The 17,679-nt window shown below is 37.9% G+C and overlaps 1 protein-coding gene across 1 annotated transcript in view; it reads right to left on the bottom strand.

Annotated features, from left to right (window-relative positions):
• Nucleotides 1-11,616, bottom strand: part of LOC139720750 (GATOR1 complex protein DEPDC5-like) — a 31,175-nt gene extending 19,559 nt beyond the window's left edge. Inside the window, exons 1-10 of the mRNA XM_071632103.1 lie at nucleotides 11,493-11,616; nucleotides 10,005-10,075; nucleotides 8,808-8,895; nucleotides 7,584-7,633; nucleotides 6,881-7,056; nucleotides 6,153-6,351; nucleotides 4,542-4,673; nucleotides 4,169-4,241; nucleotides 2,661-2,767; nucleotides 1,484-1,561 (exon numbers count right to left, since the gene is read on the bottom strand). Of these exons, the coding sequence (XP_071488204.1) occupies nucleotides 1,484-1,561; nucleotides 2,661-2,767; nucleotides 4,169-4,241; nucleotides 4,542-4,673; nucleotides 6,153-6,351; nucleotides 6,881-7,056; nucleotides 7,584-7,633; nucleotides 8,808-8,895; nucleotides 10,005-10,038 (937 nt within the window). The 5' untranslated portion in view covers nucleotides 10,039-10,075; nucleotides 11,493-11,616. The remainder of the gene's footprint in view (nucleotides 1-1,483; nucleotides 1,562-2,660; nucleotides 2,768-4,168; nucleotides 4,242-4,541; nucleotides 4,674-6,152; nucleotides 6,352-6,880; nucleotides 7,057-7,583; nucleotides 7,634-8,807; nucleotides 8,896-10,004; nucleotides 10,076-11,492) is intronic.
• Nucleotides 11,617-17,679: the final 6,063 nt, after the last annotated feature.

Genomic DNA, 17,679 nt, shown 5'->3' with positions numbered 1-17,679 from the left:
AGTAGCCATGCAACAGATATAACGATCAATCACCTACCAAATACCAAAGGTGTCCAAATACTGTCAGTTGTACCTTACAATAATTTCCAACTTGTTCAGACATACAGATAACATTTAGACACATTTCAATCAAATGGGGCATTTCTTCTTTCTCCTTTGTTTCACACATAAAGTATACTCCATGTACATCCTCAAGGTATACCGCATACGGTACACACCATATACATGTATTTTGTGAGTCTAATTTGTGTGTGTGTGTGAATCAGGACTTCTCAACAACTTTGTTAGCAGTTAAATTTGCAATTGGGGAGTACAGTAGTGAAAAGGGAACTGTATGGATGCATATTGCTTTCTACCTGGTATCACAGGAATTATTTTTGTGTGTTGTTAAATTCATGAATAGCAAAGAACTCGCAACATTCACACAAATAAAACTAGAAATGTCGCTATGGCGACTGGTATGCCTGCGCCATAATGCATGGCAAGTTTTATTAGGATACCTCAAACAGTTTTTTAGTTATGCGGTCCGCAAAATTGACTACGGACAACCCGAAAATGCCTCCTGCGACACTTCGTGGCAGAGGCATAAAAATCAAAAAATATATGGAGTATACAATATCTTACCAAGGAAAATCCAGAGGTGTTCATTATTCATGTTGCTCATACTCTTGTTGTGCTCTTTTAAATATAAAATGATGAAAGCAAAACTGACTCCCAAAGTGCACAACTTGTAATAAGCCTGTTCAGGGTTAGCTCATGTGCACATGGTACCAATAACCTTTTTTCTTTCTCAGTTGATTAGGCACTCCACTAGTTTTCCAGGCAACAGAAGGCATAAGCTTGCCTGATGTTTCAATTTATGGAATTCATTAGCCATGTTCAAACAAAGGATGAACTTGTGTGGACCAGGTGGCGAGAATGATCCATCAATTAGCACTTTGGAAAGCAGCCATTTCATTATTATGCATTGAATGTACTAATTTACAATCTATTTTTTTTTATATGGCCGAACACCACTTTTGCTGTCATGTGGATGTGGTGGCAAGCATCGCTACAAGGATTACTTGAAAATCATATGCTCATCTCTGTGAATTCAAAAACCAAAATGTCTTGAGGGAGGAAGGTTTGTGGAGACACAATGTGTATGTAGTCAGTACATAGTAGAATGTAGTGCTCAGTAATGCAGTGCTCAGTACAATGTAGTCAATATTTGTACCAACATGTCTTGTTGGTACAAATTACTTTTTTTCTGCTCATGCTTAAAGTGGAACCCCAAACTGGCTTATCGGAAGGCACCCAATCAACCTATTCTTCGCGGAAATATGTCTGCAATGCATTAGCCCTAAGGGAATCACATTTAACTGAAGCCAAATGGTTTATTATTTAACTGCCTACAGGTGCAACATTAGACATGTGAGGCACACATGAGATCATTGCAAAGTGAGCTGGGAAGGCGTCGGCTGGCGGCCTGCCCCCTTCTTACCATTCAGGCTGAGATTGATCGCTTCCAGCACGTTCCCCTGACAGGAGTTTGAGTTCTGACCTTTCAAGACACAGCCCGCTGTAAAAGGAGAGAGCAGTACAATGGGGTAATGATGACCCTCACGGCACATGAGCAATGGAACAATCTGACAAGCATGCCTGCAGTTCTTAATGTCCCTGTGGGTCAAGGCCACACTGAGCCTGGAGCCTGTTTGATCACAAAGATGTATTTAATCATCCTAAGTTGCAATACATACAGTTACAGCAGCAAGGAGTTAAAGGCATAATTTACCATTTGCAGATGAAACAAAAACCCAGCATTAGAGCTTTAAAATAGTTCTAAAATGTGAGTTAGGGACAGAAACAACCAATGTAAAAATTTGAATCAGCATAATCAATGTTAAGTTTTATCAAATATAAAAAATGTGAACAATAGTTATAAAAATGTATCCAGACTAAACTGTATACAGTTATGGTTTAATGAGAAAAAATAGTGATATCTCCTTATATTTTAGGCTTTATTGCAAAAAAAAATTTATATGGTAGGGTGTTTTGTGATACAACTGACCTACACACACATGTATGCATCAAATGTGATACCTTGAACATTTTTGAAATCACTGCTCCCAAAGGTTTACAGTGGATCTGTTGTTTCCTGGCTGTTGCCATAACAACTGAATTTGTTGACACATACAATAATTGCACACATCTTTATAAAACAGGCATTCACTAATAATCACACAGAAAAACATTCAGTATACTGAAAGAATGTCTAATCAAAAGATGAAACAAAGTCATTACACTATCCTGAATTTTGTAATACAAATTACTTTCATTTCACATGTGTGTAGCATTAGTTCTGATAATTTAATGAACCATTCTGATGCATTTCAAATCTAGTTTTTAAAGACTCCACATGTGTAGTAAACAATATAATTCAACAATATACATAAATTTCAGATAGATCCATATAAAAGGCATTCATAATATACACATCTCATGTAACTTGATGGATCAGCCCACATTCCTTACTGCTGTGTAGAATGTGTACACATGTATCTCCTGTGAATACTGGCATCTACTACTTTGATGCAGCAGTCACTATTAGTGCATGACATACTATTGGAAACATTGCCTATGCACACACTATGGCTGCTGAAATCAGAGTGAGAAATCACCTCTTCTCTGCCAGTCCTTGATGTCTTTTGCATAGCTCTGCATGGTGACTTTGAGGGGAGCAAGGATCTGCATCCAGTCTTCTCTTCTCTCATTTCTTGCAAACACTCTATTAAATGGAGATGATAAAAACAATAATAACAAGGAAAAGTAGAAATTACGCGGTGCGTAATATATGTCCCCGCCGGAAGTAGCATTTAGTAGCAAAATGTACAATATAGGTAAAAATCAAGGTCAAAGGTCAAAGAAGTCAAAGGTCAAAATTCTGTGTAGAAGTTTTGAAGCCCTCACCTAGTGCCATCACATAAAGGAAACAGAATCGAAATCGGGTTAGAAATGGCGAAGGAGTAGCATTTTGTAGCCAATGTACAACAATATAGGTAAAAAATCAAGGTCAGAGGTCAAAGAAGTCAAAGGTCAAAATTCTGTGAAGAAGTTTTGAAGCCCTCACCTAGTGCCATCACATAAAGCAAACAGAAGTGAAATCGGGTTAGAAATGGCGAAGGAGTAGCATTTTGTAGCAAAATGAACAATACAGGTCAAAAATCAAGGTCAAAGGTCAAAGAAGTCAAAGGTCAAAATTCTGTGTAGAAGTTTTGAAGCCCTCACCTAGTGCCATCACAAAGCAAACGGAATCGAAATCGGGTTAGAAATGGCGAAGGAGTAGCATTTTGTAGCAAAATGTACAATACAGGTCAAAAATCAAGGTCAAAGGTCAAAGAAGTCAAAGGTCAAAATTCTGTGTAGAAGTTTTGAAGCCCTCACCTAGTGCCATCACATAAAGCAAACGGAATCGAAATCGGGTTAGAAATGGCGAAGGAGTAGCATTTTTAGCAAAATGTACAATATAGGTCAAAGGTCAAGGTCAAAGGTCACGACTGAAATTCTGTGTAGAAGTTTCAAAGCTCCCATGTAGTGCTATCATATAAAGCAAACAGAATCAAAATTGGCTCGTAAATGACAGAGAAGTAGCAAATTGAAGATTTTGATCACACACGGACGCACACACGGACGCACACACGGACACACGGACGGACGGACGGACGGACGGACACACGGACACACACACGTACGGAGCCCGTTTCATAGTCCCCTGCTCGAACTCGTTCGGCGGGGACAATAATAATTCCGTGGTGTGAAATATCCTGAGCAAGTTTGTTGTTCTCATCAGCAAACCACATGCTCATTTAGATTGATGAATTCTTGAATCACATTGATTTTATTGCAACTGATTGACAAAATTGCCATACATCATTGATGTGAATATGCACCAAATATCAAGTGGGTTTCTTTTTTTTTTCTTTCTTTTTTAGTGATTAATGTCTATCAGGACTGCTACTAAAGCACTGGATATTTGGTACTTTTTACATCAATGTTGAGCAATTTGTCAATCAGTGGCAATAAAACCACATGCTCTTTGTAACTTGAAAATGTCCTCTTCAGATCACTTATTACACAATATTATACATGGTAACAGATAATGTTAATGGAGGAAAAAAGGAAAACTTGCCTGTAGTAATCCTCATAATATCTCCCATCTTCATGGACATGGAGCCTGGGTCGCATCTCTGGAGGAAAGTCATCTAAACGAAAAATGGCAACAACAACAACAAAAAATAAGAGCGAGCACAAATATGGATTTTACAGACAAGAACAATCCCACCAGCATATGACATTATATACCATCTAGCAAGTAAGAGGACAAATAAAGCATAAATAATTCCTGGACAATCAGTATCTTCTGGTTCCACTCAATAGTACTTTCTTACCAGCAAAGGCTTACAAATGAGTAGTCTCCTGCATTTTCCCCTTCGTAAAAATTCCTTTTATTTGACATTGATCAGTAAAAACAAAGACACGCACACAAACACAATAACACATACCAACAGAATCAGCCTCAAAGTAGGTTCTGGAGAAGAGAATGATGCTGAACTCATGGTTTGAATTCCTCTCTTTCCACCTTGTGAAGAGCTCCGTCAGAAATCCAGTCACTGCCTTCTCCATGTACAAGTCACCTGTGAAAGCAATGATCAGATGTGCAGATGTGGCAGGCAATCGATCAGTAAACAATAGCCATTTTGAACCTTCTCTTTGCAAAGTAATATCATCTCCTAGCATCTTTCTGAACACAAAGGAAAATGCATTCACCAAATCGACACATACAGGTGCATGTAGAACAGGTACCTTCCATCACACTTCAGCTACCATTCCTTGCCCTGTCCTCTGTGAAGTATTTTATTTTAGCGACCTGGTTTGACATGCACTGCTACACTTGACATCAATGTGCAATGGGTAAACTTTCACCTTACATCTTGACCTTCAATCCTAACCTTCACCATGTTGGGCCAAATATCACATAAGTATCATGGTGGGTCATACAGTGGCCATATCATCATTTTCTAAATGATACAGAATTATCTTTTTTGAGCTCTGTTGATTAGGGTGACCTGTAAGGATTTTCCTATGACTTATAACCTTATGACCTTTGAACTTGGCTAAATTTTCCCAAAAATGTGTCTTACTTTCACCTCATACCATATCTTATGAAAGGCTTATTGTGTTTTCGGTTCTTGTGTAAAAAAGAAAAAAAACAACAACAACACTGACACACAGAAGGGTCTGCCAAACTGGACGGATCACGCTTCAGGCATCGTCAATGAGGGGTTGAAAATTCACTTCTGGAAGCAAACTGATGCATTCATGTGTGCAAAATTATGAATACAACTGTGCACTAATAACAGAAAAAATGCAGCTTCTCATTTGCACACTCTGCTACACAAAACAAGCACTGGAGGAAACCAAGATATTAAGAATATACAAGAAAAGAGGTAGATTTCAGCTTCTACAATTGGTCATCTGTTCACAACTGGTTGCAGATTAACCCATTATCATTTTCTCTTTTTCTTTTTCTTTTCTTTTTTTGCACAACGCATTGCATAATTTGCACACCAAAAACAAAACATTTTAAAGGGGATGGCTAGTTACTGATCAGTGGGAATCAGTGGGAATGCTGGAGGATGATTGCTCCAATTCTTGTGGGATTCATTTAAGAGTACATTATATATCTATTGTTGTGTCAAAATTATTTGCTTCAGAATGGTCTCATATTCAAGTAATGTGCAGTTTAATGGTTCCAGGCTAGCATGCCTGTACAGTGACGGGGCATTAAACTGAACATTACTTGAATGTGAGACCGTTCTGAAGCAAATAATTTTCACACAACAATAGATATATAATGTACTCTTAAATGAATCCCACAAGAATTGGAACAATCATCTCCCAGCATTCCCACTGGTTCCCACTGTTCGGTTACTAGCCATCCCCTTTAAGAGTGAAAAGAATAAAGGGCTCCAAATTAATTTAATCATTACTACTAGAAACCAAACTGTGTGAGATTTCAATGGTGTTTAGTAGTAGTTATCCTGACAGGGTCAAGGCTATGATGAGGGAAAATTTTCAGGACAGAATGAGGTACAAAAGCCATAAGGTCTCACCACAGGTGTCAAAGTCCCACATCTCTGAGCTCATCTGGATGAAGAGGAACACCATGGCCGTGGAGGAGCGAAAGGCGAACCGGGTGTCGGCGTTTACGACCCCACAGGACACGGTCCCACCACGGGACCATAGTTCCTGGATCTGGGCCCTGATACCACACTGCTCCACTTTTTGCTGGATATGTAGACAAGTATCAATCTACCAGATGGAAACACAGGGAAACAAAAAACAAAAACAAAAGTTAAATGCACATACACATACATACACACACACAAACAAACACACACACTTCTATGCTGAAACTTGAGGGGTTCAGATTTCAAGAAAAGAAGACTACTAATTCATTTTCCAAGCAATTAACAGTGACAAGTGACAAGTGACAGGAACAGATATTGAACTTCTGTTGCAAACCTTAAGAACAAAATTAAGACACCTTCTGCTGAAATTATGTTCTTTCTATTACAAAGTATATAATTGTAGAGTTTTAAAAACAATCACGGCTTTACCATATGCTGGTTTTTTGTTGGGTTTTTTTAAGCTTGAACATGAAAGACACTCAAAGCTTTGACAACTCTCATTTTCAAATAAAAAATAAATAAATAAATAATCAAAATCAAACATACTACAGGCTAAATTGAAAAATGTATAATGGAACTATCGGTAAACAACTTCAGGAATTGAACTTTTTGAAGAGTATTTCTTGCTTCAAGGACTATCTTCTCTATACCATGCTGTTCTTGAGTCTCCACATGTCACTCCTGCTGATGTACTGGTCCTTGAAGACCAACTCCACCAGATCAAGGGCTACATCCTGGCTGTCCGGTGGCACTCTGTTGACTGTCACTGTCTGGTAGGCCCGCAGTTGGAAGAGAGAGGCCACGCCCTGCTCTACGCTGATCACTCCTATCATGTACCAGGTGTGAAAATTCCACGAGATAGAATATTAGAGCATCATGCAGTTTCCAATCCCAAAATGTGTCCTTATCGAGAATGTAAATGCATTAATACATTGTATAAATGTAAATTCTTTTAAATTAATATCAGCATTTCTTATACAAATGTAGACAGACAAACAATCTACAATGTATATGCAGAATGTGTTTGCATGCTTGTCTGTACCACAGAATATGAAGACATACAGAATGTTGCACCGACACTATCTAAGAGTTTCAGGCAACTTTGCATCTTACTCAAATTATGATTTGTCTTCTGTGGCTACTGCATTTACAAAAGTTTTCAATTTCTTTTTTCGCCCCTATTAACCTGTTCCCTACTGAATTCTGAAACCCCCATAGACATAATACACAGGCCACCAGGTTCCCATGAGGAACAGGTTAAGTTGTACTACATGTATATACAATCACATATGTGAAGTCACTGCCTCATAAATCTCCATTGTTTGTGATATGAAGAGAAGTATCTAGACTCACCCTTTTGTGGAAGCTCCACACTCAGAGTCTGGACTTGTGCAAGAAGATGGCTGTGTGTGATTCAAAATGATGGGAAAGCAAAAAGAGAAAGAATGTAAACTCCACCTTAACACTGTCTATTGCAAAGTTTATCTATCTTTATTCATTTTTGCACAATGCCCTCACCTAGTGCCATCACATAAAACAAACGGAATCGAAATCGGGTTAGAAATGGCGAAGGAGTAGCATTTTGTAGCCAATGTACAATATAGGTAAAAAAATCAAGGTCAAAGGTCAAAGAAGTCAAAGGTCAAAATTCTGTGTAGAAGTTTTGAAGCCCTCACCTAGTGCCATCACATAAAGCAAACGGAATCGAAATCGGGTTAGAAATGGCGAAGGAGTAGCATTTGGTAGCAAAATGTACAATACAGGTCAAAAATCAAGGTCAAAGGTCACAGAAGTCAAAGGTCAAAATTCTGTGTAGAAGTTTTGAAGCCCTCACCTAGTGCCATCACATAAAGCAAACGGAATTGAAATCGGGTTACAAATGCGAAGGAGTAGCATTTTGTAGCAAAATGTACAATATAGGTCAAAAATCAAGGTCAAAGGTCAAAGAAGTCAAAGGTCAAAATTCTGTGTAGAAGTTTTGAAGCCCTCACCTAGTGCCATCATATAAAGCAAACAGAATCAAAATCGGGTTAGAAATGGCGAAGGAGTAGCATTTTGAAACAAAATGTACAATATAGGTCAAAGGTCAAGGTCAAAGGTCACAACTGAAATTCTGTATACAAGTTTCAAAGCTCTCATGTAGTGCTATCATATAAAGCAAACAGAATCAAAATCGGGTTAGAAATGGCGAAGGAGTAGCATTTTGAACATTTTGATCACACACGGACGCACACAGAGACGGACGGACACACGGACGGACGGACGGACACACGGACACACACACGTACGGAGCCCGTTTCATAGTCCCCTGCACGAACTCGTTCGGCGGGGACAATGAAGCATATATATATATATATAGATAGATAATCATTTGGGGACCTTAATTTTCACTTAGGTGTAACAATAGCTTTGTTACAACTGTTTTTTGTTATAAAAGGAGTGCACTGAAATAACACAAAGAAAAAAAAAACATCAGCACTATACACCAAATAATCTATTTTAAAAATGCATTTAAACCCTTACAGTCCTCTATGTTTTATGTGAGAAGTCATTTATTATAATCATTTCAAGACATACCTTTGTTTTTCATCTGGATGGAATATTTCCAGGAAATCACCAATCTTGATAGATGGGAAGTCATTTGGATTGATAATGACTAGTTCCTCTGTATACATGTGGAGTGGGAAAGAGAGAACGAGAGAAAGTGAGGGATGAAATGAGAAGAAATAAAAGAAAAAAAAACAAATTTATCTTTGCAGAGAAACATGGTATTAATAATGAAATCAGACACTGCATGCACTATTCCTTTGACTGACGCTAAACACACTTATGCCTACAACCGCACCTGTATGTTGTGGGAAGCAAGAAATTTCAAGAATGAAAAATGTGTTTGGATAAACACCTGATTGTTCAGTGTTTCAGTAGTAGCCAAGATTTATATATTTTTTTAAAAGACATATGTATGTATACAAATAGATATGTATGAGCTTTACATACTCAAGTTGGACTCAAACCCACTCCTCCTGATTGCTAGACAGGCATCAAATCATTTGGACTACCAAACTTCTGCCCAATAGCCGATGATGATTCAGTACAATGTATTTATTCAAATTAATGATTCTCGTATTGAGCTTTTTGATTGCAAACGATTGACAAATTACCCTATCAATGTACATGCAGGCTACTTATCATGGCTACTACTAAAAAACCAAATAATTTGTGTTTATTTATAAATGTCAATATACACCAAGCTGATATACACAGAGGACAATTTGTCAATCAGTTGCTACAGGAAGACATTACTGGGTATGTCACTACAGACCCTACAATTTTGTGTTTCTAGATACATGCATACAATATTTTAGTAATTTGGAAACAAAAGAAATGTGAATACAATGTAGGGGTCATATGTACAACCAGGAAGTCAAGCTACGGCCCTATCAGGACATCAAAATGCTTTAACGAGACAACTACTTAATAATATTATGCATCTTGTCATTAGCATTAGTTTACACTCTCATAGACTTGCCGATATGAGATTATCAATTTCATTCATGGTAACTCTGTAGGAGATTCTCTCTTATGTCCCTCCAAACAAAATATTTCATGTACAATGTATTAATGTATCAGTACGTTATATCCACAAAAGAAAAAGGCTTACAATTCCTTTAAACCACCTCAGACTGAGTATGAAATTGAGAACTGTCCTGTATGGTTGCTGTATTTTATATTATACCTATATTATTTGTACTCATATTTAGATTGCATACTCACCACTGAAACTTCTTTGATGGATGTACAGCTTCATACTGACTTATCATCATTCACAGCACACCTGCATACTGCTGAAAGAATCAATGACATATACACGTATCCACAGTAAAATGCATTTCACACAGTATATGGATACTCTAAATCATTATCTTTAATGTATTTTGTGTTCTTCATTCTCAACCATCTTTTGTTTCAAACCTGTTATCAGTAAACAGTATTTCCTTCTTTTTATGCAAGTATTTCTCATTGTTGTGCTGTTAAACTTTGTAGGTAACCACACAGTATGTGTTCACAACTTATCATTGACCATTTTGACTCAAGCTCGAATAGTTGCTGTCAGTGACTTCAACATACCTTTCTAAAAATAATTGCCATCTCATTTTGGGCGCATCTCCTTCGAGATAAGTGCAGTGCATATACTTCTGAGTCATTAGATTATTGGGATTTATTGCCAGAGAGGAAAAAATCTTGTCAAGAATGATGCCAGGCTATCTCTAGTGATACTAACACTAACAGCACATGGCATACACTGTATGAGGAAAAAGAGACGATATGCAATACTTTATTTCATTTTGGTGTACATTCAGTCTCCGTATCTTTTTCTGTGAATATCAGCTCTATTAGTCAACTGACGAGTAGGTCAGCCATACATACCACTACGTATACGTTGGGGATCCGATTTGTCTCTCTGATGAATGATGTGTGTCTGTTTCAATGTAAAAAATTATTCTCAGATCTTTGTTTGTCTGAAATGGGATTTTAAAGTCCTACAACTGTATGCATGAGGGACAGCGCGTCTACATAGCCCAGCAGTGGAAGTCGGTACAGTGCAAATTAACAAACATGACAAGACAAATTTTGCAGCTGAGCGACACCACTGGCACTGCTTTGATTGATGAAATATGTTTAAATGTTATATGTTGATCATCTTTCTAAATGATTACTAGATGAATTAAAAACATTGCTTTGCTGATATAACTCAGTAAATTTACAGCTTATAAAATTACAAGTAAACTTAGGTCTTGTACAAGTGCCTGGTATAAACTATCACCAAAATTATGATGATAATGGCAATCATGATCAAGGTCTTCAAATTTTTTTTTGAAGAGGGAGATATGACTATGAGATCGATATTAAATTACATAGTTCTTATCTTAGTTCAGAATGGTTATCTGACGTCATTGCATTTCACGCAATAACATTAGTCATTACAATGAGTCTGAGTCTTATATGGGATCATCACAAAAAGGTAAAAAAAGGAACTAAACTTAATTAACTAACTTCTACAAATCTTGACTCTTGACACTCCGGTAAGATCCACAGCACGTGTCTAAAAATGCAAAATTTACGTAGTAATGGCATTGAGCTACAGACCCTACATGGATAAGAACAGGTGGGACTAAAGTAAAGTAGAATCTACCGAGTTTCTAAATCAAGGTCACCAAATCGTCTTTGCAGAAAAATAGCTAAATACGAGATCACAGCTACCTCTCTCCCCGGCAAAGTTGTACATCGTCCACTCTGGTCTGCTTGTTCACCATGCGCCCTTAGCTCAGAGCGTCGTCTCTAAACATAGATTCTTTTTCATCCACAGTAGTCCCGTCTATCAATATCACACTTGTTTATCACGGTGACTGTTTATGTTCGATCTGCTGCATGCTCCAGCCAACGTTCTCGCCACAGAACTCTACAGAACTCTAAAGAGTTCTGTGGTTCTCGCTCGCTGGCATGGCTAGGCCGGCTGCGTACCGTACGCGGCGCTGCAGTTTCATGATCCAGGTAAACAAACAAACAAACAAAACAAAAATGGCAGGGTGATGAAATCTTGCTTGGATCAGTTTGCAAAACATTGTTACGATGATGGGTTTGATGGCAGAAGGTAATTACAACCTGCACCAAACTCCATTCTTGTCAATTTGAGATACAGTGATACAGATTTATTTATATACGAAAAACATAGAAAAGAATGAGAAAATTTGGTTATTTTTTTTTATCATAACTTCAAGAACATTACTTGGTATGCAACAAGTGAATTAGTATCAATGGAAAGGTTTTATTTTGCTCTATCTGCTGATGATGAACTTAGTAATTACCCCGTAAACTGCTGAGGGTATTTTTGGCAATTTTAGTTTTAGGGCCACATAAATATTTTGGAAATTATTGAATATAGTGTTTATGTGATGTTATACCTCATTTTGAAGAGGATAGATTAAAAATTTGAACTACAACGTTTCTTGTCATATTGGAAAATACCATAATTGTAAAAAATATGGAAAATTATGATATTTGTTTAAAATTTTCTACCTAAGTTTGTACATTGATATATTAGGACACTAAAACAAGAAATTCAGGTGTTTATTTCTTTTTACTGCTGAGATATTTGCATAATTGTGCGTCATGTAATCAATGTCGCGTAGTCCCATATATTGATTTTACTGTGTTACTCTGTTAAAAAACGCATGTTGACATCTTTTTCGGCTGTAAAATTTCAATTTATGATGAAACTTACTTTTTCTGCTCTGGTTTGATAAAATTAAATGTGTTTGAGTGAAATAGTATGGGTTTTCACTTAAATACTTGTTCTTAATAACAAAAGGACAAAAATGTAACTAAAATGGCCTTCAGCATGCAGTTTAGGGGATTTATATAATTAAAATATTTAAAAATGGAGCTTACCATCAAACTCTCCAGCTGTACGCGAGATACAGCGATAATATGTATGACATGTAAGTTTGTACATTTATATGGTGCGAGTAGAGCGGCATGTAGTCTTCAAGAAAGTCACGCTTTTAACAGCAGAATATGTCACTCAACGCCTACTATAATGGTGATTGTAATCTGTCGTATTACACTTCCGTTGCACAATTCGACCAAGGATGGGAAAGCTACCTTTGTGGGGGGGGGGGGGGGAACAAAATGAGAAAAAAGTGAGCATACCCGGCCATCCAAGTGTAATATAAATAAGCCTATACATACGTGGATAGATGAAATATACTGAGGTACTTCCAAAAAAAAAAAGTTTTGATTTAATTCACTTTTATCAATCTCATCGGGATATCGCGATTACAATCTGCATCTTTTGGTTCATTGAATATAATACATTTTATCCATACTTTGAACTGTGTATTCAGTTGATTACCACTAAATCCAGGCCTATATTTGTTCATTCTCAAGTCGATCATTTTTGCATACTTTCAGTCATTAATCAATTATCCACCCATTCATTTACCGGACGGTATTCAGTTTTTCCTTTTTCTTTTTTTTTTGGGTTGTTGTTGTTGTTGTTGTGATATGCTGCCTGGCCTGAGCTCCGAGAGGTTTCCCTCACATTTACTGACTGCGAACCCATTATCCTCTTTGAAGTGCCCCCCCAAGAGTCTCCCTCTCCTCCCTCCCTCTCCCTCTCTCTCTCTCTCTCTCCCTCTCTCTCTCTCTCTCTCTCTCTCTCTCTCTTTATCCATTTAGGAATCCTGCTGCCTTACTACTAAGTAACTTCCTATTATGATGGTTAGTTTAGAGGTGCTCCTTGGTGTCCTTCTTTTTTCGGATGTGTTTTTGTGAGATGTTGCCTTTCCTTTTTCTATTGCTTGCTTTGCAACATCAGGGAACATAATGAGGCGTATCGAATAATCACCTGTTAATGACGATCTGAGTCTCCAATTCAATGTCATGTCTTTCTTCAGACCAGAAAAAATAAGATGCAGCTCATGAGTGGGCAACAATAAACAATAAACATAAAGATGTGCACAAACCAGGATAAGGCTCAAAAGGGCCAAGTTTGCACAAGTTGCATGATGTCTCATCAGAAGTATGGAAGAGGGGGAGGAGCCGGGCTTTACCAAGAACCGACTTTATACTGGACAAAATATCTGAACGTGGATTTGTACAGGATGTTGGGAGGGAGGGGGACAGAAAGTGCTCAAGATTAGCATAGCAAACAAAATGATAAGTAAAGAAAGTGATGACTCTTCTATTGTTCAATTACACATCAGAAACGTCAGAAATCATAAACTGCGTTTCAGCTTATGAATCGTGTGAATATACGCAAGTCCTCCATCTGAAATAAGTAATGCCAGTATATCTCTTTTTCCTTTTTTTTCTTTTTTTTTTACAAGGAGTTCTACATCTGCTAATTTTCTTATGCCAAGTTGGATTTTGTTTTCATTCTGTACAAGGCAATTCATAACCGGGGTATACAAATCACATTTAACCCCAATGCCATCCATGGCTATGACGTCAGAGAGAAGTTAAGGAGAATATTTCATCAGGCAACAAAAAAGGATGAAACCCTAAACTATGGATGAAACTCGCAAAGAAACTTTGAGGAAAATCGGACCATCCGTTACAAAAAATTACGTAAAGGATTATACCGTTGTAGGTCCGTCGTTTCCCTCTGTATGGATAGAACAAAAAAAAAAGGGGGATGTCACGATAGTTCGACGATATTGATGGGAAAATATGACAATGATTTCTATTTCTCGGTGTTCTGATGTGTACTAAAGAGGCAGAGCTGAATAAAAGGTTGAAGCTCATCTCAAGCGTTCCTTCCTCTGCGAAACAGACATGAGTTTGTTTGCTAATAAAACACTTTCGTATTCTGTGTCGCGCATTCAAATCCTCGAGTGTATTTCCGAATATATTAGCAAAGATTACACCAATGACAGAGCACAATGATTCTTGAGATTCTCCATAGAGACCTATAATAGTAGCAGCTCATAATGCGCAGCAACTGCAAATTGTGCATCCGACACGTGAGAAAATAATTGTTAACGAGGTTTACAGGATGAAAAATGCAAACATGTAAAAACCATTACAGAGTTTGTGTATGAAAATTTAAAACAAAAAAAGTACGCTAGTAGCCAACTAACTTTTCCGCGAGGAAAGCTCTAGATGAGCTTTTACCCATGCATATCCGCAGGTCGCGTAATGCAATTTATATTCTTTATGGTTACAGCACAGTCTATCTTCCGCTCCGATTTTTCTTCCGCTCCGATTCGATCAGAACCCGGACAAGCTCCCGGATATTGGTCTGAAACCGAAGTGATTGGCATTCCGCTTTCTTGGGTAGAAAACGCAAGCTCTCCTAAGCTATGTTGACATCCTGTTTGTATAGCCTATATGCTCCTCGCTTTATATCTCCATATGTATTTTTATTTCTCTCCTTCTGCTTTCATTATCTTAATGTAAAGCTGTGTCTTTTTGGCTCGAAATTTAACCTCAACATTTTTTTTTCTCCGTCGGATGTTTGTTGTTGACGCGGTTGTTTTGTAAGCGTAGCAATTTTATTGTTGGACCTTCCGACGTGACGTTGTGACGTTAAGTGAATAAACAAATCATCAACTGGGAACAGCTGGCATGACAGAATATAATGACATGCCAAGACATGGGGATGGTACCTTGGAATAACAATTCCAAGGATGATAGTGAATCCATCACGCTGCCTTTGCTCCTGGCCACAACGAACGGCGATACCCCGTCGGCGACCAATGACAGTGATGTAGGCGGGGGGGGGGGGGGTGGTCAGAAGCAGAGAAGGGAAGAAATGAAGGGCGTTCGCTGTATCGATATCAGAGATCCATCAATATTTTTGTATTCATGTGTGTATAATATACAGGCCTATACATAATACAAATGATATGTATTTACTTATCTTGATTTCATAACGTCACATGCTTTTTGTTTGTAAGTATATGTCAATGTTTTCTTCAATTCTCATATCAGTTATTTGAAATTACAATAACGACTATCATGGATTCCTAATTAGTTATAATCAAGGAAATCATGTGGTACTGTATACGCTATAATTTTCGCGTACATAAATTTTCGCGAATTGCCGCTGTCACACATTTTCGCGAGTGGTTAAATTCGCGATTGGGGGACCAGGGAAAATATGAAGTGGAAAAGAAAGTGTGAATTTTCAACTTACTAGCAAATAAGAATGATACTAGTTATACACTGCATGAAAAAAAAAAACTTACCAAACTCTGCGAACTAGTAGGTTAGAATTCAACATTTTTGAAGTAGTTAAGTCCATCGCGCTAGATTTCTGACGAGTGGTTCCCTTGCGATAATGGATTGGCTCTCTACAGTATTTGTAAGTATCAGACGTGGACGTGCTAATGTACGTAAACAAGCTTAGCCAGTATGGTCTGTTCGGTAAGCCGTGACATGGTATACTAGTACTGAAATGTTCGTATCATGAAGGCAAGGGATTCATTTTGGAAGGTAATATTTTCGCGTGTTGTTAATTTCGCGAATAGCTCCTGACTCGCGAAATTCGCGAAAATAAAACCCCCGCGAAATATATAGCGCATCACATAATGTCATCATGCAACAGTCAATAATCGACAAGAATTCTCTTCCACTCCGCAAGGAAACTTAATTGCTGGAAAGAGCTCGGGTGGGAGGGGGTGGAATCGATGTGCTATACATCATGACTCCCGTCCATCCTTTGAAAGGTGCATGTGATCAAACGTTGACTCACATAGCTGTTATTCAAAATGAAATTCAGAAAAATCCTTTAACGTGATATTAGAACCTGAAAATAGTTCATTAAAGTGACATAATCATTTTTGTTTCGTTTTTCTAATTTCAATTCTACAATATAAACTTACCCTGAATCTTTTCTGGACAAATAGGAGAAAGAAATTGTATTGTATGAATTACATCAAATCATTCGAGAGTTGTAGTGATTCAGCACTTTAATGGAAATTTGAGGAGCTACATCATAATCTAACTTTCCTTTTACAGAATGATTCTTATCATACTTTATTTGCCAACGTCAAATCTGAAATTTATCGAAGTGCAGCTGTATAAGTGATGGTGATTGGAACAGATAGATTGTTTTGCTATAGTGACTCTCTCTCCCTCTCTCTCTCTCTCTCTCTCTCTCTCTCTCTCTCTATCTCTCTCTCTCTGTTTGTTTCTCAGTAAAAAAAAAAGTGGAAAAAAAGAGTAGAGTTTTTTACTTGTCGACGGTAGCCACTGGTAGCGGTACATCTCCTCACTGACAAACTAACACGGTTATAGGCGCGGGAATGGCATTCGCGCTCGAAGGCGGTACCTCCCGCACGCAATCGTCAAGGCCATGCATCAACTGTACTTTGTGATACATCATCATCCAGCCGGACCATTCTCCTTCCAGTACCTATAGGATGAGGTTACTGAGGGTGAAGTTCCCCATACTGAGCAAGACATCTCGCTATGATGATGATGAGGCTAAATCTTCCTTGAAATCCTCCTCCCCATTCCTCCTAACCGACCGCTCTCATCAATTCACAGCCCCCCCCCCCCCCCCACTTCCCCCCCCCCCCTCCCACTACCATTACCATTCCTAGAAGTCCCCATCGTCTTTTAGACCTGGCCTCATATTCTTCGAGCACATGTATTTAAAGGGAATGTTCACTTCAAGTTCAGGTCGACTGTCAAGAAGGGACTATTAAGTCAAATAAAGTCAACCGAAGTCTAACTATCAAAAACAAGAGAGTGCTGGAATTGCTTTTTAAATGTTTGTCGTAGCTAAATCATGTTAACTTTATTAATGCGATACTTTGTATTCCGTTTTTAAATGAGATCATTTTTTTTTTTCCAATGAGACTTGTGAGGCGATATCATTACACGTCAGATACTGATTTTTCATGGAACATGTTTAACCTCAGAATTCCTTAAAGGGATG

The sequence above is a fragment of the Diadema antillarum genome, unplaced genomic scaffold (assembly GCF_040938485.1).
Source record: "Diadema antillarum isolate AM-2024a unplaced genomic scaffold, OU_Dant_1.0 scf00000133, whole genome shotgun sequence".
Classification (NCBI taxonomy): Eukaryota; Metazoa; Echinodermata; class Echinoidea; order Diadematoida; family Diadematidae; genus Diadema; species Diadema antillarum.
The sequence above is the reverse complement of the archived record's forward strand: the minus strand, read 5'-3'. Positions and strand labels throughout refer to the sequence as shown.